Here is a 26,586-nt window from a genome sequence, read left to right on the forward strand (position 1 = left end):
TGGCTATTTATGTAAATTTGCTCAAAAACCACATTTCGTAAATCACATTTTCTCTGTTTTAGGGGAAAAAGTTGTTTTTTTCGTTTTCGTCATTTTCTCGTTTTTGCGCGCCGTGTCCAAGTCCAAGTCCAAGAAATCCGATAAAAATATTTTCAGACATAGGCTCTTTGGTCCAGCCAATACCTTTCATTTGCGTCCAAGACAGCAAAAATCGGTTGAAATGGTTCGAAGTTATGTTTTTGAACTTATAACGAATATAACCATTTTTGGGACCACCCTGGCACGGTGTAGGTTAACCTAATGGCGAAACAAAAAATCATTGACATGATTTTCTTTCAAAGATAAGAATTATGTTTTGATAAAAATAATTTAACTCAACTGAAATCCGGGACCGTGGTGTAGGGGTAACCGTGGTTGCCTATCACCCAGTCGGCTTGGGTTCGATCACAGACACGGCCCCGGTGGCATTTTTCGAGATGAGATTTGTCTGACCACGCCTTCCGTCGGATGGGGAAGTAAATGTTGGCCCCGGTATAACCTAAAGGGTTAGGTAGATGGCTCAATCCAGTTGTAGGAGTCGTCTCCCTGGGTCCTGCCTCGGTGGAGTCAGTACTTGTTCGGTAACTGGGCTGAGAATGTAGCCCATTCACCGAATGCTGCTCGTTAACTGGGTTGATGAAATATAAAAATAAAAGTTACTCAAACTTATTTACAATGCATACTTTTCATATTTCTTAAATTTTGACTTAAAATTAAAAAAAAAGATTGTTTTTTTATTATTTATAAAACATGATTTTGCATCCATTAACCCCTTGGTCATTTCGGATTGTTTTTGTTTTTTGACGATTGTCTGCTTTTTAACTGGGCTACGGCCCAGTTATCGAGCACCCAGTTAAACAACGCCCAGTTACCGAAAAACTACTGTAATTTTATTTTTGATTTTTAAACTGAAATCCACGAGCACTCGCTATCATTTTTACCTCAGAATCAGAAAGAGAGCTGAAATATGACTTTACATTATACCACAATACACTCTGTGCTAGAACTGAGTAAATGTTTGTCGAACACACTCCCCAAACGTGAATACTTTCTGGCAAGAGTGTACGATTTACGTTAAAAGCAACGTCGTTGGTGGTGTGCGTAACACCGAAGGCGCGGTCATACTAGTGCACATTATTAATTATGAAACATTTCCCGTGAACACATGTGGATTATTTGATTGTTTTGATTATAAATTTTGTTCAATTTCGTAATAACTATATTTTTCGATTTATTTTAACCAAGGTAACGTAGTAATTCATGCTATTCACGTTTTAACTAATGTCTTTTGTTATTTTAGTGAAGTTCTGCAATGGACAACTCGACGTTCTGCGCCCTGTGTCTTCGCCGGAGCCCTTCAGATGGCAGCTTTTTCGGGTACAACATCGGGACCAACTCCAAGTTTCGCAATACAATGAATGCCGTTCTCGGGGTCCAGCTTGAACTGGATGATTTCTACACGTGCAAGTCATGCCTCAAGTTGGTCCAGTTGCTGCAGGACTTTCGGGCGTGCTGTTTGGAGGCCAACGTGAAGCTGAGGCAGTTCGGACAGGGAGTTAAAAGCGACGACAAGTGGCTCGCCGGACGGACCGCCCAGGTGATTGAGAATGTCCGCGTTGCCGTGGCGACTCACGCGGAGCTGATCAGGAACCTGTCGGTGGCTGTCAAGGTGGAGGCCGTGGATCATCTGGAGGAGTCTGATGCAAGCTTGGATGAATTTCCCTCGCAATACATCGATGTTAAAATCGAAACATCGGATGGAGAGGCCGAACCGGAATATCTGGATTTCACGCAGGAAATGGTTTCCGACATGGTTGAAGGTGAAATTCTGATCGAGGAGGATGACGACGACGAAATAGACTTCAGTACTTAGATTAGATCATCCGACGAAGCTGAGGGCTCGGTTGATACGAATGATTTTCCGTTCGAAATCTCCGAGTGCAGCAAGTGTAACCGGACATTCGACAGCGTGCAAGGGATGAAAACGCACTTTGTTCAGTGCAGAGGAGAGGACGATGCAGTTCACTTTAAACACAAGTGCCCTATTTGCTCAGTTTCGTTCAGATATCCTGCCCTGCTTAAAACTCACATGAACAAACATGACGGTAAGTGCAAATAAAAAAAAAATCGAGAATCACTTTTGAAAAACTCGTAATTTCCAGGCAAATCCCCATACAAATGCCGCAAACGGTGCAACCGGAGCTTCGTCGGAAACGTCAACCGGTACATCCACGAGATGCAGTGCGCCAAGGAACCGCAAAAGTGTCCCATATGCAACTACGACCTGAAGAGTAAGCGAGCCCTGGCGGACCACATGATAGCGGTCCACGGAGAGGCCAAACATGCCTGCGGCGAGTGTGGAATGCGGTTTCGGCGGGGGTCTTGGTTGACGCAGCATCGTGTTAAGCTTCACGGTGCATCGATCCTCAAAACGGCACAGAACCTGCCGGTGGCAAGTTGTTCCGCAAAGCAGGTGGTTACCACCGCGGAATCCGACTCGCAGTTCAAGTGTGACGAATGCGGGAAAACTTTCACGCACCGACCGTTGATGCAGTACCATAAGCGGCGAATGCATCCGGTGCAGAATTGATTCTTGGTGATTTTTTTTTACAATTCAAACTGCGATTTCATTATTTTTACATTGTAGTTGTAAAACGTTTCTTGATTTTTCCCCTTAATTTTATTTTTTTGCAGATTGAATTTTAGAAGATGCTTAAAGCGATAAATGATAAAAATGTTCTTGTAAAACAAAACTAATAAAAATAAAATGAAAATATACGGTATTTTTTTGAAAACAGGTCCAATAAACCAAATTTTATTTTTTTTGCTCTTTGAGTTTTTTTAAACCGCCTTGAGTCAGGGGTATTAAAAACACCCTAAAAGAAAAACTGAAAATTTGGTTTATTGGTCCTTAAAAAAAAACTCCAGATAATATTATGGACGTACATAATTATTGACAGAGAAAAGAAATTTGCCTCAAATATTTCGTTGGATTAATACGGTGTTTTTACGAAAACATAGAGATAAAACAAATCGACAAGTCTGACGTTTGGCACCATAAAATGCGGACTCTTTCAGGACCATTTGCAGGGTGAACCCAAATATTCTGTCGGTGGGTCAAGAGCAACTTTTTTTTGACGATGTTTTTTTCGATTTTGCAGAATTTTTGAGAAAATTTGTTGAAAATGTTGATATTCATAAAATTTCTTCTGAATATGCCTTAACAGACTGTAACAGATATTTCACCAATATTTGACCTCCGCCTACTTAGATAAATGTAATGATAATAATAAAACAATTTCCATGAACTCCATTAAAAATTTGCTGCATTTTTTTTACGGTCGTCATGCTTCGTTTGGTCATTCGTTTTGAAGTGATTTGGAAGAGAGCTAGGATCTGGTAATTTTTTTTCAAAGATTAAAAATAATATGGAAAAAAAACAATCTTTTTGTGTTAAACTTAAATATATATTAAAAAAACATACAATATTATTTTCTTTGAATAGTTAAAAAAGATAAATTCTGATCCAAACCTGAATAATAAATGTTTATTTCCATTTATAATTTCAATTTCTAACATTTTTTATAAGTGAACGGCAGATTTCGGCCATTTTTATTTTTTGTATTTGTTGATTTGGCTCAAACTTTGTGGGTGCCTTTCCTATGACCAAAGAAGCCATCATTGGTTCACCCATACTAATCTCCATACAATTTTGGCATCTTTTCATACCAAAAAAAAATGGTACCGTCATCAGGGGTGACATTGGGTCTGGGGGTGAGATAGGGTCATACAAATTTCAGAATTTGTATATGACCCAATGAAAATGTAAGAAAAAGGTCGAAAGACATATGGTCGAAATAAAAAAAATATTACAAAACTAATAATGTAAGTCTGAATACGCAAATATTAAAAAGCAGCTATGGAAAGTTGTATGTTGTTTTTTTTTTTAAACAAAAGCAAACTGCCAAAACATTTCAGAAGTCGAACTTTTTTTCAAAGAACTGCTAATGTTTGAAAAAATTGAAAAAACTCACAAAAATATTACGACAAATAAGAAAAGGTTGTTTTGCCTTCCTCACCTTAAAAAAAAGTCAAGAATAGATTGTTTTTTTAAATAAAAATAAACTTACAAAATATTTTAGAAGTCGAACTTTTTTAAAAGAACAGCTCATGTTTGAAAGAATGGAAATCTTCTCAAAAACTGGTTCGGAAGTTATTCTGTTTATTTAAAAAAAGATCGTTACTGAATGGATGGATAAACCAAGGATAACCTCACAGAAAGAAAGTCAGATTCAGACTTTCCTTTTGACGGGTGCGACAACGGTTTGCTATGATACCGGTTTTTCTATGCGCACCATTTCTCGTCACGAAAAAAACCCGACACAGCTCGGTAGCTTGATCGGTGCACCGAAACCAAAGTTTGGTGTGACGGCGGTGTGGATCGGGTACACAAAACTGACTTGGTTTCTGCGCCTACCACACGGGAGAAGTTTAGAACTCTTGATGCCTAGCAAGCCAGCTGAAATCAACACTTCTTAATGGTGTGGTTGTCAAAGGCACTGCATTAGTATTTTAAAGGTTCTTGGTTCGAATCTCGACAGTTATTATTATATTTTTTGAATGTTTTTATTTATTCAGAATAATTCTTTAGGAATAGAATATCGTAGTGTCATGAAATATAAACTCTAACTTCTAGTGCATATAATCCTGAAATAGGCATTTTCTGCCTGCATAATACAGAACGTTTTCTCTATTCCACTACAAAAATCCATTCAATTTTTTAACCCTTTGACTAGAGCGTCGCAGGTTCGAAGAAGTTTTTTTAAATGTATGTAATCACTAATTTTGATAATAAAAATTGAAGAAAAAAAACCTCTAAAATATTTATGTCAGGATTGAACCAGGAACCTCGTGATTAAAAGACGGAGATCACAACCGCCAGGCCACCCCGAAGATGTGAATGATGGCTAACAAACCTCAATCAAAACAATGTCGCCTCCGGTTTACTTGGATCAACCATAGGGACGTGGCGTTACATCGTGCTGCCACCTGGTTTTTTTAAGCGCAAGAGTGGAAAAGTGCTGAGTCATCGTCTAAAAATAGACGGCGTCCTATCTCGCCCAGCAAAATGAAGTCGATAAAGTAGTCGGTTTCGATGAGAAAAAGTGGAAAACGTGGTCTAAAAATAGCGACGTCGCTATAGGGGGATGGCGTCGTGGAAAACGTGGTCTAAAAATAGCGACGCCATCCCCCTATAGGGGGATGGCGTCGCTATTTTTAGACCACGTTTTCCACTTTTTCTCATCGAAACCGACTACTTTATCGACTTCATTTTGCTGGGCGAGATAGGACGCCGTCTATTTTTAGACGATGACTCAGCACTTTTCCACACTTGCGCTTAAAAAAAACAGGTGGCAGCACGATGTAACGCCACGTCCCTATTCTGTTGAGTTGCATCTTGGTATACAGTTGGGTGCACCGGTGGTGTACCAAGGTGCTTTCGGTACAGTTGCTATGGTGTGACAATAAACAGCTCGGTTTGGGTTCTAGAGTGACACGAAAACCGCACCACGGCGCACCTGATCTTGGTGTTCAGTGAAGCCTGGTCAGATTTGTTTGTAAGAAAAAAATTCAACAAGATTTATATAGAAGTTTATCATTATAACTATTTGTTTAATTTTTTTTCACATTTGATCTTTTGTCCATTCGACCTTTTGTCCACTTTCGACCTTTTGTCTATTCGACCTTGTCTTTCGACCTTTTGGCATTCGACCTTTTGTCCATTTGACCTTATGTATTTCGACCTTTTGTCGCACGTCCTAAAATGTGGGTGAAATCAAATATACCCATTTTGGTGAATTGATTTTTTGTGAAAAAAGGTAATCAAAAATTCGGCAAGATTTTTTTTCTTTGTGCCTATTTTTTTAACAGGGTTCATCCATACCTACAACTTTGCCAAAGATCAGTAAATTCCTTGAAATGTTACAGATTTTGGAATACTTGGGAGCCATTTTTGTATGGACAGATGCCAAAATTGTATGGTGACTTGTATGGGTGAACCTACTTTTTTAATACCTACAATTATTTTTTTTTTAATTTATTGGATGAAATTGGTACACCCAAACATGAGTCACAATAATTATTTTGCAAATCTGTATAAAAATATGTGAGCAATTTTCCACGATTTCAAATTTGACTTTTAATGGCATTTTTGGATTTGTATCAAATTTAGTCTATCTTTTCCTTATAAAAAAATCCAATTTTTGATCTGATGATTTGCACTTAGCTTTTGTGAAATTTTGATAAAGTGCATCGTTTTCAAGTTGAAGCCCAGGATTAATTTTTGATTTATTTTAAATTAAAACAAAAGAAGAGTTTATTTGATGATTGATGATCATATTTTAGAATTGGGTCCCAAAATGAAGCTTAGATTGCTGTTATTATTGTTTACAGCGATAAAGCTTTTTTTTCTGAGTACAATAACCTTTTGTACGACCACAAAGAGTTTAAAATGGATTTTTCAATCAATTTTGAAAAATTAACCTCGTTCCAAGGGGACCATAGTTAATCCATCGAAAAAATGTTGTCTTGTTAATTTTTTTTTTTTGCATGAAAATGGAAAAAAGTGACCAGAAATGGTTTTTAATCGTGTTTTTTAACCGTTGTACATAAAAATTGACATAGGGTAGTACCCAATTGGTGATGATACCGGGCATAAAGGTCCAATAAACCAAATTTTCAGTTTTTGCTTTTTGGGTGTTTTTTTTTAATATCTCTGACTCAAGGCGGTTTCAAAAACACCCAAAAAGCAAAAACTGAAAATTTGGTTTTTTGGACCTTTCAAAAAAAAAAAATCCAGAATTTTGTACCGGGCAGCATGTTCTATATAGCACGCTAGTGTGCGTGAGATCGGGCTAACAGTTTACGCCATTTTGGCAACACTGAACCATGTTTTGTTGATTTTGTCTCCTATCGGTGCATAACTTTCACCAAGCTTTTTTGTGTCAAAACAGAATTGTGAGTGAATTTTAATTTTGTTTACGAGATGATGAACCAAGTTCTGTGCTGAAACAAGTGAGATTCTTAACGTAATTCTCAGATGATCTGAACTTAAAGGTAAAAGTTCATAATCATTCATTTAATTGAAATTGTAAACTGAAGTAGAAGTTCTTATTCAAGATTTCATAGCCACAAGCGATGAACCCACCCCTTGTATACATTCCGGACGGAAACCCGTCGTCAACCCAGATTAACCTTCCAGATGGCCCGGTGCTGGTCGAAGCAGTCGACCCGCCGTACTGTGCCCTCTGCCTGCGCGAACGCCCACCGGGTGGCCAGTTCTACCATTACAGCAGTGCAGGCGCCAACGCAGTGGAGTTCCAACAAACGATGCAGAGCGTTGCCGGCGTTGAGTTGAACGTGGAGGACGACTTTGATATCTGCACGCCCTGCTGGAAGATGATCCAGCTGATGGTGGACTTTAGACTGTGCTGCTGCAAGGCCCAGGACTGGATTGGGCGGGGGCATGGAGGTCGAGGGATAAAGGCCAGCGATGAATGGTTCTACGAAGAGACTGGTCTGATTATCGAGAATTTGCGGTCGAGCATTCGGGATCATGTGCTGGTGATTGAGGGGGAGGAACTTAGTGGTGAGGATCAGATGCAAGCGGAGACGATTTCGGAGGAGGAAGATGAATCGCTGGTTGATCAAGTTGATGTTAGCGAAGGGTTGATTACGCAGATATCTGTTGGAGACTTCAAGATCGAGGTGTTTGACGATGTTGATCAGGAAGTAGTGGAATCAACTGCAAGTCTTGTGGACATAAATAGATGCGAGACATGCAATCGTTGTTTCGCCAGCAAACAAGACTTGGATGTTCACAGTCAGATTTGCAAGCCTCAATCAGAGACAAACAATGGACAATCAAATGCGGGACAATGGCAGATTTGTTCGTTGTGTAACGCTAAGCTAGCCAACAAGCGAACCCTCAGGAGTCACATGAACAGTGTTCACGGAGAGAAAAAGCACCACTGCGAGTACTGTGGAAGCAAATTTGCGCGGGCGTAAGTGAAACTCAAAAAATCACATCTTCTACTACTTATATCTTAAATTATTTTCTAGATATGACCTGAAGAAACATTGCCGATCGCTGCATTCTGCAGAGCTTGCGAACAATCCGAACACGGATAACCAAGATAAAGCTACAACGCCATCATACGATCCTAACCCAACGGCCAACGAATCGGACAAGCAAATCTACAATTGCAACATTTGTGCAAAACCATTCACAAAACTGTTAGTAAAATGACGAATCTTCACAAATTAAAAAAAAAACTAACGTCACCTCCACCACCATTTCAGTTACAAGCTCGTGCGCCATTACCGGATAGCGCACGCTACGGATCAAGAAGCCGGATCATCTCCTGCACCTCCTCCTCCTCCTCCCCCACGGAAAAAGAGTAACGAGGAAGGTAGCCCCAAACCAACGCACCAGTGCTTTACCTGCCACAAGCGCTTTGCAAAGTACTCCACGCTGAAGCAGCACGTGCAGCAGTGGCACGCGCATCTACTGGTGGGGAACGCGGCCGACGGAATTTTGTAGAATATAGAGTGATGTGCCATAAACAGGGTTGTTACGGAGGGCGCGAATCGCGCGGATGGCGCGGATGGCGCGAATTGCGCGGATCTGGCGCGGATTTGCTGGCTAATTTTGCTCAGGCGCGGATTTCGCGCGGATAGCAATTTTGATTTAAAAAAATAATTGAGAACGATAGAATTTCTTTCAAATTACAAAGGAAAATATTATTAAGAATTAAATAAGTTCAATCTTTTTCGTTGAGTGCAAAAACATCAATTTCTAAGAAGTTGTTAATGAAGAAAATTTTCTTCTAAAAATTATTGATTTTTTTTTCTTAATATGAAACTTCGAAATAATCTTCAAGGAGCGATTTTTTTAAATGCATTGAGATTTGTGATATAAATTAAACATAACGTTAAAACTTATTATTTTTAAAACATCTGCTTAACAACTCGTATTAATAAATTTTTTATTAAAATCAAAATAACAAAATTCGAAAATTACATAATTTAAAAAAATTGAAGCTATGAAACTTTTAAGATTTTCTAAGTTTTTTCAATATAAAAATTTAAATTTTCAAATTTTTGGTTTATTGAAAAAATGAAAAATTCTGTTGCCACTCTGATTCAGGTAGAATTGATTCTACTCCCAATTATCACAACATGACGAAATCCACTTAGCAATCTGTTGAAATCTCAGTCTAAAAGCGAAATGTAATTTCAAAATTAAAAAAATAGAAAATCTAGAATTCAACACTTTGAAACAAGGGTCCTGATTTTCGGTTCAATGAACAGAAACCACTCACTCATTGCCTATCCATTCGTCGCCTATTCCAACCCGCTAGCATTCATGAGCGAATGATACTCGCAAACAGCCAGTGAGTGGCCCGAACTGTTCACTCAGCGAACAAATACATCGTGAAAATATTTGCCTACTCCGTCGGTCGAGGACACTTACACACTACCATTCTCAGCGAAGAGCCATTCTCACAAAATGCCAGAGCGGCAGTCTTTTTGTCTCCACGCCCTCAGTTTGCCACCAATTCCATTTTTTCTTGGTGGAAATTTCTTTGAATGGTGTCTATAATGTTATTAAATCAAAATAAATGCAAAATTTAATTGATAACATTGATTTTAAGCAACCCAAATCAATGAGTATAACGCATTGCATCAGAGAAAAAATGTTTTCAGTTAAGAGTGATCGGAGACGATCGGCCTGCCGGAGCCGTTCGGAGACTGAGCCGATCAGAGAGAGAAGGAGAGTAGAATAGAGAGTGTTCGGAAGCGAATGGTGTGAAAGTGACAAACGGTAGGAATTCATCAGGGCAGTATTGCGTCGTCTGCTATTTGTGTTCGCGAATGGAGTAGTTGATTTTGAGCAATCAGGACCCTTGCTTTAAAATTTCAGAATTTACATATTCAAATAATAAAAAAATAGAATTTATTATTTAAATTTGCCAAAACTTACAGGCTCAAAAAACGTAACAGAGTACGAATTATTAAATTGAAAAATTACGAAAATATTACAATTGATTTTTATTTTTTAAGAAAGTTCTTAAGTTATTTAATTGTTAAATTATTAAATTAATAAATTAATAAATTATTAAATTAATAAATTATTAAATTATTATATTAATAAATTAATAAATTATTAAATTATTAAATTATTAAATTATTAAATTATTAAATTATTAAATTATTAAATTATTAAATTATTAAATTATTAAATTATTAAATTATTAAATTATTAAATAATTAAATTATTAAATTATTAAATTATAAAATTATTAAATTATTGAATTATTAAATTATTAAATTATTAAATTATTTAATTATTTAATTATTTAATGATTTAATTATTAAATTATTAAATTATTAAATCATTAAATTATTAAATTATTAAATTATTAAATTATAAAATTATTAAATTATAAAATTATAAAATTATTAAATTATTAAATTATTAAATTATTAAATTATTAAATTATTAAATTATTAAATTATTAAATTATTAAATTATTAAATTATTAAATTATTAAATTATTAAATTATTAAATTATTAAATTATTAAATTATTAAATTATTAAATTATTAAATTATTAAATTATTAAATTATTAAATTATTAAATTATTAAATTATTAAATTATTAAATTATTAAATTATTAAATTATTAAATTATTAAATTATTAAATTATTAAATTATTAAATTATTAAATTATTAAATTATTAAATTATTAAATTATTAAATTATTAAATTATTAAATTATTAAATTATTAAATTATTAAATTATTAAATTATTAAATTATTAAATTATTAAATTATTAAATTATTAAATTATTAAATTATTAAATTATTAAATTATTAAATTATTAAATTATTAAATTATTAAATTATTAAATTATTAAATTATTAAATTATTAAATTATTAAATTATTAAATTATTAAATTATTAAATTATTAAATTATTAAATTATTAAATTATTAAATTATTAAATTATTAAATTATTAAATTATTAAATTATTAAATTATTAAATTATTAAATTATTAAATTATTAAATTATTAAATTATTAAATTATTAAATTATTAAATTATTAAATTATAAAATTATAAAATTATTTAATTATTAAATTATTGAATTATTGAATTATTGAATTATTAAATTATTAAATTATTAAATTATTAAATTATTAAATTATTAAATTATTAAATTATTAAATTATTAAATTATTAAATTATTAAATTATTTAATTATTTAATTATTTAATTATTAAATTATCATATTATTAAATTATTAAATTATTAAATTCTTAAAATATTAAATTATTAAAATAAATAAAAATAATAAAAATTTCGTGTTTCGATTTTCCAGAGTTAAATTTTGGCGAGAATTATCAAGTACAAAATCCCTTGATTTTATTATTTGGTAATTTATTTTATGGTTTTAAATTTTTTAAATGTTTGAATTTAATTTTTTTCCTGAATTTGTTTTTAAAGCAACGATACTTTAAGTGTTACAAAAAATGCTAATACACTCAACCCCAGGTGGTTGGTAACTTTTTCGTTGGACACTTTTTTAGTTTGTACCCCGTTGGTTGGTCAAAGTCAAACTAAAAAGTTTCACTTTTTACACGGCGCTCACGCACACTATCAAAACAAACGTTTGGTAGTGTGTGTGAACTCCGTGTAAAAGGGGTGTCAAACTAAAAAGTGACCCCGTTCGTTTGACAACAGTTGGTGTCAAACCATCGGGGTTTGAGTGTATTGTTTCAGAACTGGCAAAAAAGGTTCCACTTGGTGCAGGTGGGATATGAATCCACAACTGATCAACGGTATTGATCCAAATGCTTTCTGTATTATTCTTTATTCGTTTGAAATTTCATTCATTATGTTACTCTCTTCTGTTTGTCGCGATTTTTTTTATATGGCGCGGATTTCGCGCGGATTGGGTTTTAGGGTCGGCGCGGATCTGGCGCGGATTTTTTTTCGACTTTTCCGTAACAACCCTGCATAAATGTATGAAATATATACTACTGAATGCTTACTTTTTTCTACTGCACCCGTCCCTCAAAGATAAGTACCGTAAAACGGGGTGACTTTGATAGGTTTGCGATTTTTCCGCAAAATGACGAGTACAATTGAAATACATAAGGAATGGTTGAGAAACATACTGACCGTGGTAGAGAAGTGTTCAAAGTACCTCAAGAAGAACTTTTCATAAATTTTTGAAAAGTTTTAAAAGTTAGTTAACTATAGTTAAAAAATGTTGATGAAAGTCATTATCTTAAATTTCTCAAAGTGTCATGATTTTCTCAATGAACATGATTTCTAATCGGAAAACGGAATGCATTTTCGGATTCTTTGGACAATTTTCCACTAGGAGAAGATTAAAAAAGTTTGTAAAAAATAAATAATATGTGTTTTTGAAAAACAATTATAAAAACTCTCCAAATTTATAGGCAATTTCAGTTTAACATATTTCATGTAAAATGTGAAAACTTGTGATTCGTGCTTCGAATTCAGTATAAAATGCAATATCAATCGATAATTTTATAAACAAAACTAGTTTTAACAAATTTCAGGCAAAATTCAAACTTTTTAACAATTTTACCTAAAATTTATATGTATTTTGCTTAAAAGCTTATACACTTAGTTAACTAAATATAGACATTGATTTTTTTCTTAAATACTATATCAGCTACTTTAGTGATGGTACATTTAACGTACAAATAAAGTTTGAACATCTTAAATATGATTTTAACAAGAAAAACTATGACTATCAAAGTCACCCCGGAATTCAAACTAAGAATTTTTAACGTAACTATTTTTCTAAACATTATTGAAAAAACTTTTTTTCCGAAATAGTGCATGGACTTTGTGTGGCCTACCCCAGTACATGTTTTAAAAATAATAATCTTGAGAAAAATCTTTCCAGTTGGAAAATATTCTAAAAACAAATTGAAATCCTATCAAAGTCACCCCGGTTTACGGTACCTAATGAACTTTCAAAATGAGAAATTGAGATGATTTGTAAAATTTGCTTATGTATGAATGCCATAGAGTTATCTACGTGCACATGTATTGTGTGTACGTACACGAAAAGATTGAGGTTAAATTTTGTACCCGCCAGCAAAAACAAATGGGGTGCTAGTGTGCGTGAGTTTGGGCTTAGATAACTCTATAAAGGGAACTCGCTCCTAACTACGTCCAATTTGCTGATAGGGGAGATGGGGGTAAGACGGCCACCCTAAGGGAGAAGTCTCATAAAATTTACACAACAGATTATTTTGATCTCAAATTACTTACATATTGTTCTACTAGTAGTCCATTATAGACATGAGTATATTTTTAAGGAAAAAAAAAAACAAAGTTTGTTACAGCAGTATCAATTGGTAAAAAAGAGTGGAAAAGCTTTGAGAGAAAAGAGAATCAAAAGTTAGTAAAATCAAAATCAAATGATTGATATTAAATAGAAGAATCAGTGAAGAAGTGAGAATTAATAGAGCAAAATAAAAACAGGAAATAGTTGGTAGCTGAGAATGAAGACAAGAGAAAACCCGTTGTGCTATGTTTCAGGTACATCCACAGCAGTTGACTCAACATACTGCGAATCGAAACAATACCGTCTACAATTACAAATTACTTCCCTTTCCCACATTTTCGTGCCCCTTTCTTTTAGCCGTCTCGACTCTGACCCGCGGTGGTCAAAGGTTTACTATCCGTTTCCACAGGCCACCAGCTAGGTCATCATGAAAACCAAGCCAACGTGGAGGTAAGAAAATAGGACACTCGCAAGGAACCAGAGCTATACTGTTCTGATCAAGATAATTCGGATGATCTAACAGAACTACGGATGTAGTTAGTTGCGCTTCTTCCAGGATGTTCCTTACCTGGACGTCAACCGAATAGCACGCAACAAGATCAGTACCATTGCATGCTCTTAGGTATCAATCCTTGGCCTGGTGATGACAAAAGGTTATGACAACAAAATTTTAAATTGTATTTTTCATGATTATATGATTATCAAAGAACTCTTTTCACATGACTACAGTTTTTATTCTTTCAATTAATTTAAAAATATCTATGAATTCATTGAGATGATGTTTTATTAAGCATCCTTTAAAATTTTGTAAATTTTGATATAATTTTTTAATCAATCGCGAATGGAGCCCCCGCAGTCGAGCAGTTTTTGACAGTTTGCTCCACAAGAAATACATTGTAGAAAAAAGCAAAAACTGCTCGAATGGAAATGCCCCACTATCGAGTTGTCAATTTTTTTTATGAAAATCCAGTTTGAAAAAACACTTTATATTTTACCACTTATTTTATACGAACGTTATTAGACAAACATTCTTTCAACATATTTGTTATAACCCAAACAATTTTCTAAGTTAATCAATTTGTCATTCAAAAACATGTCAAATCTTTCACAATCTATTTAGAATATATTTCATGTACCACAATGGAGCATTTCCATTCGAGCAGATTTTGCTTTTTTCTACAATGTATTTCTTGTGGAGCGAACTGTCAAAAACTGCTCGACTGCGGGTGCTCCATCATGGAACATGCAAAATGGATGCAGAGCAATTCTCTACGAAATCGGTCTTTTTTCTTCAATTTTAATTTTTGTATTTTTTAATCCGACTGAAACTTTTTTGGTGCCTTCGGTATGCCCAAAGAAGCCATTTTGCATCATTAGTTTGTCCATATAATTTTCCATACAAATTTGGCAGCTGTCCATACAAAAATGATGTATGAAAATTAAAATCTGTATTTGAAGGAATTTTTGATCGATTTGGTGTCTTCGGAGTTGTAGGATATGACTACACTGGAAAAATAATACATAAAAAATTTGGTGATTTTTTATTTAACTTTTATCACTAAAACTTGATTTAAAAAAACACTATTTTTAATTTTTTTTTTGATAGTTTTAGAGGACATAAAATGCCAACTTTTCAGAAATTTCAGGTTGTGCAAAAATCATTGACCGAGTTATGAATTTTTAATCAATACTGATTTTTCAAAATCGAAATTTTGGTCGTAAATTTTTCAACTTCATTTTTCGATGTAAAATCAAATTTGCAATGTACAGTGATTTTAGTAAAGTGCACGTTTTCAAATAGCCATATTTAAGACTTTTTTGAAAATAGTCGCAGTTTTTATTTTTAAATTAGTGCATGTTTGCCCAGTTTTGAAAAATATTTTTGAAAAGCTGAGAAAATTCTCTATATTTTGCTTATTCGGACTTTGTTGATACGATTTAGTTGCTGAGATATTGCAATGCAAAAGTTTAAAAACAGGAAAATTGATGCTAAGTTTCACCCAAACAACCCATTTTCTATCGTCAATATCTCAGCAACTAATGGTCCGATTTTCAATGTTAATATATGAAACAATTGTGAAATTTTCCGATATTTTCGAAAAAATATTTTCAAAATTTTCAAATCAAGACTAACATTTTAAAAGGGCGTAATATTGAATGTTTGGCCTTTTTGAAATGTTAGTCTTGATTTGAAAATTTTGAAAATATTTTTTTCGAAAAGATCGGAAAATTTTACAAATGTTTCATATATTAACATTGAAAATCGGACCATTAGTTGCTAAGATATTGACGATAGAAAATGGTGGGTTGTTTGGGTGAGACTTAGAAATCATCAATTTTCCTGTTTTTAAACCTTTGCATTGCAATATCTCAGCAACTAAAGGTCGTATCAACAAAGTCCGAATAAGCAAAATATAGAGAATTTTCTCAGCTTTTCAAAATATTTTTTCAAAACTGGGCAAACATGTGCACTAATTTTAAAAATGAAAACTGCGACTATTTTCAAAAAAGTCACTTAAATATGGCTATAACTTGAAAACGGTGCACTTTATCAAAATTTCACTAAAGTACTTTTGATTGCAAATTTAATTTTACATCGAAAATGAAGTTGAAAATTTTACGACCAAAATTTCGATTTTTGAAAAATCAGTATTGATTAAAAATTCATAACTCGGTCAATGATTTTTGCACAACCTGAAATTTCTGAAAAGTTGGCATTTTATGTCCTCTAAAACATATCAAAAAATAAAAAAAATTAAAAATAGTGTTTTTTTGTAAATCAAGTTTTAGTGACAAAAAGTTAAATAAAAAAATCACCAAATTTTTTTTACCGTGTATTATTTTTTTCTAGTGTAGTCCGTATCCATACCTACAACTTTGCCGAAGACACCAAATCGATCAAAAAATTCCTTCAAAAGATTGAATTTTCATACATCATTTTTGTATGGACAGCTGCCAAATTTGTATGGAAAATTATATGGACAAACTAATGATGCAAAATGGCTTCTTTGGGCATACCGAAGGCACCAAAAAAGTTTCAGTCGGATTAAAAAATACAAAAAAAATCGAATGACCGAAATCCTAGAGAACTGCTCTGCAGTGTTTTGCTGCTCTGGATAAAAAGCAGTTTTTTTGTTTAAAAAAGTTTTTCTTTCACTTGTGAAATAGCAAGCAAGCAATGACTAAATAAATATCCTAAAATTAGTGGGGTCGACAGAAAAGATGCATTTGGTATGCTGTCGACAAATTATCACAAAAGTGTTTCGAGTTTGTGGGTGTTCCGAATATTTTCTGCTCTTTCCATTAAAAAATATTTTGATTTTTCAGAATTAAGGGTAACATAAAAGGTACACGTATTTTTGAATATTTTCAAATGTTGGGCCAAATTTTTATATTTCGTTATTATGTTCATAATGATTTAAAATTTTTTGTTTGGCAATATTTTTATATTTTTTCAAAAATTCATTACTCCGGCACCATCTTTAACTCTAGCGCAAAAGATGTCTTTAATGACCGATAAATTCTAATTCAAAAATAAAAAAGACGTATTTGGGAATTCAACTTTTAGTGATAAAAAGCCAAATTAAAAAAAATCCATGCATCTATGCTTTTTTTCGAAAAAGTTCTAATGCTTCTTTTGACATAGGAAATGCATGGAAAAGTTTCATACAATTCAAAATTTACAAAATTTAAAAATAAAATAAAATGTAGACTCATGTACTCATTACTTTGTTTGCAGAACAAGTATTTCTAAGACTTGATTAGAACCTAATATACCAATCCGAATTATTTGGTTCTATGAGCAGATGAATAAGAATTGCGCAAGTAAATCAGCAATGGAGCAATTCCATTCGAACACTTCTTGTTTTTTTTTCTAAAATGTATTTCTTATGGGAGAACTGTCATTTCTACCACTCGAATCCGGTGCTCCATTAAAAATTTTGGCGTTATCTTGATGAAAGATGGGTAATTTTCAACAAAGGACGTTTCTCTATATATAGCTTCTCTCGCAATCTATAATTTATCTTTAAAATGTTTGTACGGTTTATTCAAATAACTTACATTCAACCAAATCGAGACCACTCCTTCCACCGCTACTCATCCGAGTACTCCGCCGCCTCCCGGTTGCTGCTCACAAACTCGAACGCGTCTTCCTCGCCGGAATCAACCGAGTTGGGCGGCAAATTCCGCTCCCGGCCCCCTTCCTCAGCGTCCATTGCTTCCGGCGTGCGCCCGCCACTGTCATTGTTCTTTCTCCTGCGCTTCTTCCTGGTGAAGCTCGCCCGTCGTGCCCGGTCAACATCGGAAAATCGCTTGATTTCGGTATTTTTCATGCGCAGGAAGGAGCTAAACGAGCGCGCGTTGTCCTCGCTGGTAAACTGATAATCGGCCGCGAGCGTGACGCGCCAAACGAAGCGTATAAAGTTCGGAAAGCTTTCGCTGAAACTCTCGTTGACCGCGTTGCGGCTGTTGCCCTTCCACGAGTAGGTGGACAGGATCGTCGGGTTTAGCATTTCGCGGAGCAGCGTCTTGAAGAAGGGGTAGCCTTCGCGCTTGCCGGTGAGGTGGTAGATGGTCCGGCAGTAGCGGATGAACTTTGCCTCGTAGGCCTTGTCGGCGAGCTTCCGTTCGAGTTCCCGCAGCTGCTCGTCCGTGCCGATGCGGCCCATCTGTTCGAACTCGGTAAAGTCCTCCAGCTGCAGCGGGGGCGGTTCTTGTCGAGGGTGGAGGGATAAGGCGCCGGTTCTTTCCGTAGCGATGGTGCTGCTGGTTACGTGCGTTAGGACGCGCTCCAGAAGCACGCTTTGGCGGTCCAGTTTTGCTTCGATCGAATCGAGACGGGTCTGGAGGGCGTTGAATTCTTCGCGGGTGATAAAGATGGACGCCTGGCCGGGATCAAGAAGTAGGTCGCCGGCGGCGGGTACCACCGGGACGTCGTCCAGCATGCACTCGCGCTCGAATTTGATGCCTGCGCGGACGGTTGGCATAGCCAACTGCTGAAGAGGGTCGTTGAGCTGTTGGAGGAAGATTATTCAGTAAACAAAGATTTTGTATGCAATACAATCCAAATTTCACCTCCGGCTCCTTCCAGTTACGATCCTCAGCTAAGTTCCCATTGCTAAGATCCAGTCCAAACGCTTGGCCCACCGATCGGGCCGCGTCGTAGGTCGGCGCGCGGCAGACTATTTTACACTCCAATTTGCGCCACCGGTTTCGATCCGGAACTAAGCTTTCGTTTGTTGACAACCGATACCCGTCCGCCGGTGGCCAGTAAACAAAGTTATCCACGGTCCACCCAGACGGAACGATGCGCACCGTGTCCTGGTCGTCGCCGGCTTTCGTTTCCACCACGCAAAAGGGCATTTTTTTAGAGGTATAACACGAAAAAATAAGTAATTTTACTCCCAAACTTTCACATTGTTTTTATTTTGCTGTCACTTGCACTTTTCATTGATTTGTTTACGCTTCAAAAGGGGAGGTAGTTTTTCAAAATGGCTTTTGACCATGCATTCGAGCAGTTTGGCTGCGTACTCGCTGCTCGAAAAATTCCACCTTCGAATCAAAACCATCAAAACTTTTGACAGCTTCGTTCTGTGTTTGTTTTGTTGCCATCGCGAACGGCAGTGAATTTTCCCGATCAATCCCAAGTTCCGTGAGAAGCCATGGTCGGTTGCGTGGTGCCCGGGTGCACTAACCGGACGGTTCGGATGGGGGCTTGCGTCCCCGACGATTCCCAGCTGCGGGCAAGCTGGCGCGCGGCGATTTTCGGCGGAACCGGCCAGCAACTGTCGGATGTTGCGATCAACGGGAAGCACGTTTGCAATCTGCACTTTCCGCCGCACCAGCAGCCCGGCCGGGGCAGCATGTACCGCGAACCGACGCTGTATCTCGTGTAAGTCGCGGAGTGTCTACGCACACGCTGTACCTGTTGTACTTCGATCGAGGCACCGTAATAATCCGGGACCTTTTCACTGTTAACACCAGAGGAACAAAGCGTATTGTCACCGTTGCCAGAAATCCAGCCACAGCTCGCGGAACTGCAATCTCCAGCTATGACCTAGTTGGTTCAAGTCGAATTCTGAACATGAATTCGATTTGCATTGTATATTAATTACGTTCCAAACGAAACAACCGGTTCGAACGCGGAACCAGTTGTTGCATTAGAAAAATAATTAGTATACAATACAATACTATTTGGTTGGTTTATTTTTTCCGTTGTTTATCTTAACCCTCTAACGCCCATGGTTACTCCAGAGCACCACTAATTTTTGGATTCAAAATTAAATTTCTCTGCAACCATTCATTTTTTCAAGCTGCTTCAACCTGCATTAGTTAATATAGAATGTTAACTAAAAACCATTAAAATTTCGTCCGATTTGGTTGATCCAATTACGAGTAATGTGGAAAAAACGTAAAAAATCTTGATTTTGGTCTGGGCGGGAAGGGGTTAAAGTTACCTCCTTAACCTGATAAAAAGTTGTAAACGAACAGGCTCTCGTCACAAATAAACAATCAATTACAATTACAATAGAATTCTTATTCAAACTAGCGTCTCGTTTTACCTTAATCAACACAATAAAATGTACCGAGAGCTTTGTTTTTAGAAAGGTTTACTATCTCATAAAAACAACTTGAACTATGACAGTTATTTTTTGAAATGTGAAAGAAATTAAGATTTTAAGATTTAAAGAATTGAATAATTGAAGAATTAGAGAATTTCAAAATGTAAGAATTTAAGAATTGAGAAATTAAGAATTAAAGAATTTCAGAATTTAAAAATTTAAGAATTTACGAATTTAGGAATTTTAGAATTTAAGAATTCAGGAATTTAGGTATTTAAGAATTTATGATTTTAAAAATTAAGGAATTTAAGAATTTTAGATTTTAAAAATTTCAGAATTTCAGGATTTTATGATTAAAATTTAAGAATTAAATAATTTAAGAATTTAAAAATTAAAGAATTTAAGAATTTTGTATTTTCGATCTCCGTTTGATTTTTTAGTTCCCGATGCATACCATTTGAAACTTTTCTTGACCCTCTTCTTATGAAATGCGTATTCCACTAAAAAAAATCAATGCAATATCTTAATTGACTTTGTTGCTGCGCTTGTGTTCGATTAGATTAGATTAGATTAAATTAATCAGTATGTTTAAAAAAAACATCATTTCTTCCAGCGATTACACCTGGACCGAAGTGTCCTGCTGCCAGCTGTGCCTCCAGTACAAACCGGTCGAGAGCATGTTCAACCGGAAGTACTGCCTGGAGCAGACACTGACGCTGCAGTCCCTGGCGTACAAGTACTTCCGCGTGCGCCAGTTCATCAAATCCTCCACCCAGGAGAGTTACTTTTGCGAGGCGTGCGTCGTCCAGCTCGACATTACGCACCGGTTTTGCGAGCAAATCAACGAGAATTCCCGGGCGTACGAACGGATGCTGCGTAAGATGTCCAAGACGGTGGTGATTTTCGAGCAGTGCGCACCACCGGAACCGGAACCGACGGCTGTTGAGTCTCCTCCTGCGTTTGATAGTGGTCTGTTTAGTGCGGAGCAGGTCGTTATCAAGGAAGAACCGCAGGATGAGCAGGAAACATGCGTTTTAGACGCTGATGTTGGTATCCCCATAGCTGAGGTGGTGGCAGAGAAGGGTCACTCAGGTTGCGAGGTCGAAGAGAACGAATTTGAAACGATTGAGGTGGACGACGAGGATGTTGAGCCAGAGGTGAAGATTAAGATAGAACCAAATTTAGAGGAAATGCCAGTGAAAATCAAACAGGAAGTTCCTGACGACGAAGATGTGCCAGCGGTAGAGTTAATACTTTCAGTAAACGTCAAAAAGGAACCCTCCGAAGAAGTGGAACTGCTACCGGCAGCCAAAAAGCAACGGATTCAGTTCAAGTACGGTTGTCTCATGTGTAAAGCTTTCTTCCAGAGTCAGTTTGAGCTGAACCTGCATTTGCAGGAAGTTGCGCACGAAAAGGTCCTGAATAAGTGCGTAAGCTGTCGGGCCCCGATTATGTCCCAAATGAGACAAGAGGTAAAATGTGACAGATGCGAGGGCATCTCCGGCACACTAAGTCCACGGATACTAAACAAGAAGTTTACGCCGAATAAGGTAGGATTTTGGCTGTGACTGAAGATTCATTTGTTTGAAAAACGTTCTTTTATTTAAGACTGTTCCTGATACATACACGTGCGGCCCTTGCAACAGGCAGTTCCTAACGGAGTCGTCACTGGTGCATCACCAGAGGCAGGACAACTGTAACTATCCGGTGAACACTTGCACACAGTGCAACGAAACCTTTCAGTCCGAAGATGATTTGGTAACCCACGTGGAGTTGGCTCACAACACACCACGACGGGGCAAAAAGTGTGAAGTTTGCGGAGAAGCCGTTCCAGGGATTCTGTTTGACCTTCACCAACTGCTGCTGTGTGGTGAGAACCTTCCGCAAAATCCGGAGGAGACTCACCTGAAGCAATGTGCGCTGCTATTCTTCCGACAGAAGCATCACCCGAAAAAAGCGTATTGGTTGCTACGGAACAAGTTTGGCGAACATACCGGTTTGACGCAGGTCATGGTGGCCACGTGGTACGCTCAGTTTGTGCAAGGGGACGTGGCGTGCAGTGATTCGGTTCAAGCCAGCATCAAGAATTTGATAGACGAGAATGCAACCATCAGCGTTCAGGAGCTTTCGGAACAGGTCGGCGTTCATTTCGATTCCGTTCGGCTGCGAACCGGCTTGATGGGATTGATGCTGAAATATGGGAGATGGGTTCCGCAAGAATTGCCCACCTCGATGTTGAAGAATCGTTTCAATTTCTGTCGCGCACTGTTGGCGCGGTACAAGAACAGCAGTTCTTTTAGTAGCATGATTATGTGCAGCGAACGGTGGGTTTATTACGGCAATGGGGCCCCCGGCCAACACGCCGAGGAAACCAAAGTACTGCCAGAACCAAAAAAGGCCCTTCTGTGCGTGTGGTGGGACCAACGCGGTCTAATCTTCCATGAACTACTTGAGCCGCAGCAAGCCGCCGTTCCGGATCGATACCAAGCCCAATTCTCTCGCTTCACCAAAGCGATGCAATCGGCACGGCAAAAGGTCCCCAACCAGGTAATTTTCCAGTACGGCATAACGGAACCAACTGCGCGCCAGCAACTCAAAGCCATCCTCTCCGGTATCGGCTGGGAACTGTTGCGCCATCCGGACCACTCGCCCGACATCGACCCTACCGATTATCACCTGTTCCAGTCGTTGCTGTATGGCTTCCAGAATCTGTACTTTGCGAGCCCGGGCCAGGTGTACGAGTGGGTGGCAAAAGTGTGCAAGGAACAGACGGCGCCGTTTTATCTGCGCGGCATTCGAATGCTGTTCAACCGGTGGCAGAAGGTGGTCGAGAATAAGGGTGATTACTGTGGGAAATAAAGTTGAATTCTCGTAACACGCGTTGTGTTTTTTCGTTGAGATATCCTGAAAGGAAATTCTAACTAGATAGGAAAACCAGCAAGCTTCAATGCTTCAATGCACAGAGGCATTGAACTATCCGGGCTATTCCGAATCCTTGTCGAACTGTGAAAAAAATACATATTATGTTTTTGTGTGTTCAATGATTTGGTAGAATTTTGACGAATGCTAACGAAATATAATTCATAATATTTTTTTAGAAAATCTACCACGCATCTACCGAAATCAGTTAAACAATGGGGATCTGATCTCACACTGAAAGCCCGACCATGGTAGTTTTAAGAAAATTTGCTAAAAAGGCTGCTTATTAAAATAACTGTGGCTTTTTGGTGAAAGTAAACGCAAATATGGTAAAATGTACCATGCTTCCACAAAATTGCATGGTAGCTAATACGAAATCATTATCATTCTCTCCATAATCGAGGGTTACAGGGTGGCCACCTCGGGAAAAAACCGGGAAAAAACCGGGATTTTTATTCACCGGGAGAAAACCGGGAAAAACTCGGGAATTCGACTGACAAACCGGGAAAATATTTTAAGTTTAGTAAAAATTTTACAAAAGCCTCTTTAATGAGTTCAATATGTTCTTTTCTCAATTAGAATATTATTCCTGTTATTCTAAAGGAAGAATTCGCGAAAACTATGTTTGAATTTGTGTAATAGACTTATTCTTCTTGGTTATGGATGTTTTTTTCTGTTGTATCCTATTGTATTTTTAATTGGCAATTTTTTTTTTAATAAAACGAAATGTTTCCTCTACCAGCGATTCTCAACCTGGGGACATGTACACCTGGGGGTACCACGAGCGGTCTCAGGGAGTCCCGAGGACAATCCCGCAATGGCGGCAATTTGTCCCAAGCAAAATATTTGAGAGAAAAAAAATTAACAAATTGCTTTGAAGCAAAAAAATAACAACCATGCTTAAGGTGCAATGAATTACGGGCGAATTGTTTTTGACCAATCAGAAAATGTTTAAAAAATATTTGAATGATAAATCTATAATTTGCATTCCTTTAGAAATTTTATGTATTTGAATTAAAGAGTGTCCAATTTCCCGGGGTTACCAATTTCCCGGGAAACGGGAAGTTTTCAACCAATTTCCCGGGAAATCCAGGGAATTCCCGGGAAATTTTAAATTCATTGAAAAACGCTCTAATCTTTATTCTGAATCATATTTTGCATCAAAATGGAATAGGACAGCGACTTTGATGGTTAAAATAAGTATAATGATCAACTAATAGCTTGACTGCATGCAAAAATTCATACAACTACAAGAAAATGTATATTTTTCTAATTTTATAAGCTCAAATCGTACAATAAATCAAAAAATGATCTTTTGTATTTTTAGTTGAAAAGTATTTTTTCATCAAAGTGTTTGGACAGTAAATAAAATGAATCCATACTCCACAATCTTGAAATTTCTTTATAACTTGCCTATGTAGTTTGAGAGAGTATGGTTTGACGAGGGTTTGACACATTAAGTTGAAACGAATAAAATCATTCAGAATTTTTATTTCCTTAAAAAATAAATTTTCTAACCTAAGTTATACTGATTTCAGCTCTTGAAACAAAATGGTTTAAGCTTTTAAGTTTTTCTTTAAAAATCAAACTTCTCGTGTTTGTTTTACTTCAAACAACTCATGTTTTCAAATATTTGAAGCAAGTTTTTAAACCATATTTGCATTTTTCGGGCACCTCTTAAACAATACAAAGTAGTTTTTCAATGATTTTTTAAGGTTTTTTGTTCCACTTGGTTTTCAGGTTTATAAATGACTTCTGTTGAAAGTTTTTTAATGGAATGAAAACATGATTTAAATTATACGATAAATTTTCATCATCCCACTACCGCTCTTCGATTTTTTTTCATGTTAAACCTTCTAACACCCTTTCTTGCACCCATGCTCCATAATTCTTTTACTTTAAATTGTCTTTTTTTTTTTGAACGAATTGAAGTAAACAAAAACGTAAACTATTCGCATTCTTTATTCTGTATCCAATTATTTTTTAAAAAGTTTACCTGAATTGTAAAAGTTTATTTTCATTAAGCAAGGTCTATTTGCAGTTGCTTCAGAAACTAATACTAATATCAGAAATAAATCTTGGTATTAAATTGAGTTTCTTAATTTTTTCTTGAGCATTTAAAAAATATATATATCCAAAAAATAAGAAAATGTATACTTCCGCTTGAATTTCGGGAATTCCCGGGAAATTTATAAATTTCCCGGGAAACGGGAAATAAATTTTTACGGGAAATCCCGGGAATTCTCGAGATTTTTTTTCCCGGGACGGGAAATTGGACGCTCTAGTGTGAAGTATTTAGATTTCGCCTTTATTGTGATAACTGCTGACAAAAGTTAAATTTTTCCTTTTTTAAAAAAAGGAAAACTCTCTTGATATGTCTTAAAAGTTGAATTTTCCCTTTTTTAAAGAAGGGAAAACTCACTTACCTTTCAGTATTGCTGACAAAAGTTTAATTTTCCCTTTAAAGTAAAATTTTGCCTTCTTTAAAGAGGGGACAATTCTCTTGACTGTCTGCCAAAAGTTTTATTTTCCCTTTGAAGTAGAATTTTCCCTTCTTTAAAAAAGGGAAAACTCTGTTGACTTGTGATAACTGCGGAATGCTGACACAAGTTGAATTTCCTTTAGCAGTTATCCCTAGTAAAGAGAATTTTCCCTTCTTAAAGAATGAAAATAAAAAAATAGTGTCAGCAGTTCTCACAAGTCGAGAAGGCTTATGCCAAACGGCGCTATACTAAATGGCATTATAATAAGGTCCTAAATATTTCTGGGAAATGGATCATTCTAGGGAATGGATCATTCTGGGGAGTGGGATTCTGGGGAATGGGTCATTCTGGGGAATGGCATTGTGGGGAATGGAATTCTGGGGAATGGGATTCTGGGGAATGGGATAGAACCAAATAAAAATTAGGATTTTTTGTAAGTGGAAATTATGGATCTCATGGTACGAAAACAACATTACAGTAAATATCTCTCAACATTCAAAGATCAGACATTTCTTTCAAATTGTCACACAAAATACACTATTTTAAATATTTTTCTTGGCTTGTATCTCAGCAACAAAAGAATGGATCAAAAATATTCAAAAAAGAAAGCAGAAAAAAAATTTCTCAACCATTTAATAGATAATTTTTCAATTGAAAATAGCTACAACTTAAAAAAAACTATTTACAAAATTTAAATCTAATGGTTGCAAAACAATTAAACTAGTGTAAAATGAGTTTATTTGTTTTGCAACCATTCAAAATTCTTCAAAAAATGTAAGATTTGACGGTAACAAAAATTTCAAAAAAAAAAAAAAAAACTAAGGGTGTAAAATTTTAAAAATTAAAAGATTATTAAATCAACCCAAACATGCTTAAAAATGATTCTAAACGCAAGGGATTTTATATTGATTTCAGCTGATTGCACTTAAATTTCAATTGAAATTTTAATGTTTTTTGAAAAAATATTTTTTTGCTCCCTGATTTTTCGTGGCAACTAACGAATTCACGAGCATTTACAAAAATGTTGATAACAATTTATTTTTGCAGATCTTTTCTACAAAATTAATAAATTGTAGTAATAATCGATCTCATTTTAAAAAATTAAACGATTTTTTATTTTGAGTTTTTAAAATCTACATGTATGATGATGAAAAATCCCAATCATTATGGAAATTAGATGTT

General features: G+C 35.9%; 5 protein-coding genes across 5 annotated transcripts; 4 read left to right on the forward strand and 1 right to left on the reverse strand.

The window, feature by feature from the left end:
- Nucleotides 1-1,126: 1,126 nt before the first annotated feature.
- LOC119765019 lies at nucleotides 1,127-2,344 on the forward strand. Its single transcript, XM_038257900.1, has 3 exons — nucleotides 1,127-1,284; nucleotides 1,340-2,144; nucleotides 2,202-2,344. The coding sequence occupies exon 2, from the start codon at nucleotides 1,352-1,354 to the stop codon at nucleotides 1,910-1,912; it is 561 nt and encodes a 186-aa protein (XP_038113828.1). The 5' UTR covers nucleotides 1,127-1,284; nucleotides 1,340-1,351; the 3' UTR covers nucleotides 1,913-2,144; nucleotides 2,202-2,344.
- On the forward strand, nucleotides 2,129-2,629 carry LOC6040967 (zinc finger protein 90). The gene is made up of 2 exons (XM_001850236.2): nucleotides 2,129-2,144; nucleotides 2,202-2,629. The coding sequence occupies exons 1-2, from the start codon at nucleotides 2,129-2,131 to the stop codon at nucleotides 2,627-2,629; spliced, it is 444 nt and encodes a 147-aa protein (XP_001850288.2).
- Nucleotides 2,630-6,998: 4,369 nt separating this feature from the next.
- On the forward strand, nucleotides 6,999-12,161 carry LOC6040968 (PR domain zinc finger protein 5). Its single transcript, XM_038253395.1, has 5 exons — nucleotides 6,999-7,155; nucleotides 7,218-8,102; nucleotides 8,161-8,334; nucleotides 8,401-8,658; nucleotides 12,127-12,161. The coding sequence occupies exons 2-4, from the start codon at nucleotides 7,237-7,239 to the stop codon at nucleotides 8,639-8,641; spliced, it is 1,281 nt and encodes a 426-aa protein (XP_038109323.1). The 5' UTR covers nucleotides 6,999-7,155; nucleotides 7,218-7,236; the 3' UTR covers nucleotides 8,642-8,658; nucleotides 12,127-12,161.
- A 5,293-nt stretch (nucleotides 12,162-17,454) lies between these two features.
- LOC6052334 lies at nucleotides 17,455-18,910 on the reverse strand. The gene is made up of 2 exons (XM_001868582.2): nucleotides 18,516-18,910; nucleotides 17,455-18,454 (listed from the first exon to the last, which is right to left on the reverse strand). Exons 1-2 carry the CDS (start codon nucleotides 18,801-18,803, stop codon nucleotides 17,534-17,536), a joined length of 1,209 nt encoding a protein of 402 aa, XP_001868617.2. The 5' UTR covers nucleotides 18,804-18,910; the 3' UTR covers nucleotides 17,455-17,533.
- Nucleotides 18,911-19,022: 112 nt separating this feature from the next.
- On the forward strand, nucleotides 19,023-22,877 carry LOC119766918. The gene is made up of 3 exons (XM_038253394.1): nucleotides 19,023-19,332; nucleotides 20,616-21,552; nucleotides 21,611-22,877. The coding sequence occupies exons 1-3, from the start codon at nucleotides 19,103-19,105 to the stop codon at nucleotides 22,859-22,861; spliced, it is 2,418 nt and encodes an 805-aa protein (XP_038109322.1). The 5' UTR covers nucleotides 19,023-19,102; the 3' UTR covers nucleotides 22,862-22,877.
- The last annotated feature ends 3,709 nt before the right edge of the window (nucleotides 22,878-26,586 follow it).

The sequence above is a fragment of the Culex quinquefasciatus genome, chromosome 2 (assembly GCF_015732765.1).
Source record: "Culex quinquefasciatus strain JHB chromosome 2, VPISU_Cqui_1.0_pri_paternal, whole genome shotgun sequence".
Taxonomy (NCBI): Eukaryota; Metazoa; Arthropoda; class Insecta; order Diptera; family Culicidae; genus Culex; species Culex quinquefasciatus.

What these genes read in the sequence shown, in the direction of transcription:
- LOC119765019 (XM_038257900.1), top strand. Translation starts at nt 1,352, where the DNA reads ATGGACAACTCGACGTTCTGCGCCCTGTGTCTTCGCCGGAGCCCTTCA.
- LOC6040968 (XM_038253395.1), top strand. Translation starts at nt 7,237, where the DNA reads ATGAACCCACCCCTTGTATACATTCCGGACGGAAACCCGTCGTCAACC. An exon ending in GGAAGCAAATTTGCGCGGGC is followed by an intron (nt 8,103 to 8,160) that starts GTAAGTGAAACT and finishes ATTATTTTCTAG; the next exon opens with ATATGACCTGAAGAAACATT. An exon ending in GCAAAACCATTCACAAAACT is followed by an intron (nt 8,335 to 8,400) that starts GTTAGTAAAATG and finishes CCACCATTTCAG; the next exon opens with TTACAAGCTCGTGCGCCATT.
- LOC6052334 (XM_001868582.2), bottom strand. Translation starts at nt 18,803, where the DNA reads ATGCCCTTTTGCGTGGTGGAAACGAAAGCCGGCGACGACCAGGACACG. An exon ending in GTAACTGGAAGGAGCCGGAG is followed by an intron (nt 18,455 to 18,515) that starts GTGAAATTTGGA and finishes TTCCTCCAACAG; the next exon opens with CTCAACGACCCTCTTCAGCA.
- LOC119766918 (XM_038253394.1), top strand. Translation starts at nt 19,103, where the DNA reads ATGGTCGGTTGCGTGGTGCCCGGGTGCACTAACCGGACGGTTCGGATG. An exon ending in GAACCGACGCTGTATCTCGT is followed by an intron (nt 19,333 to 20,615) that starts GTAAGTCGCGGA and finishes CATTTCTTCCAG; the next exon opens with CGATTACACCTGGACCGAAG. An exon ending in AGAAGTTTACGCCGAATAAG is followed by an intron (nt 21,553 to 21,610) that starts GTAGGATTTTGG and finishes CTTTTATTTAAG; the next exon opens with ACTGTTCCTGATACATACAC.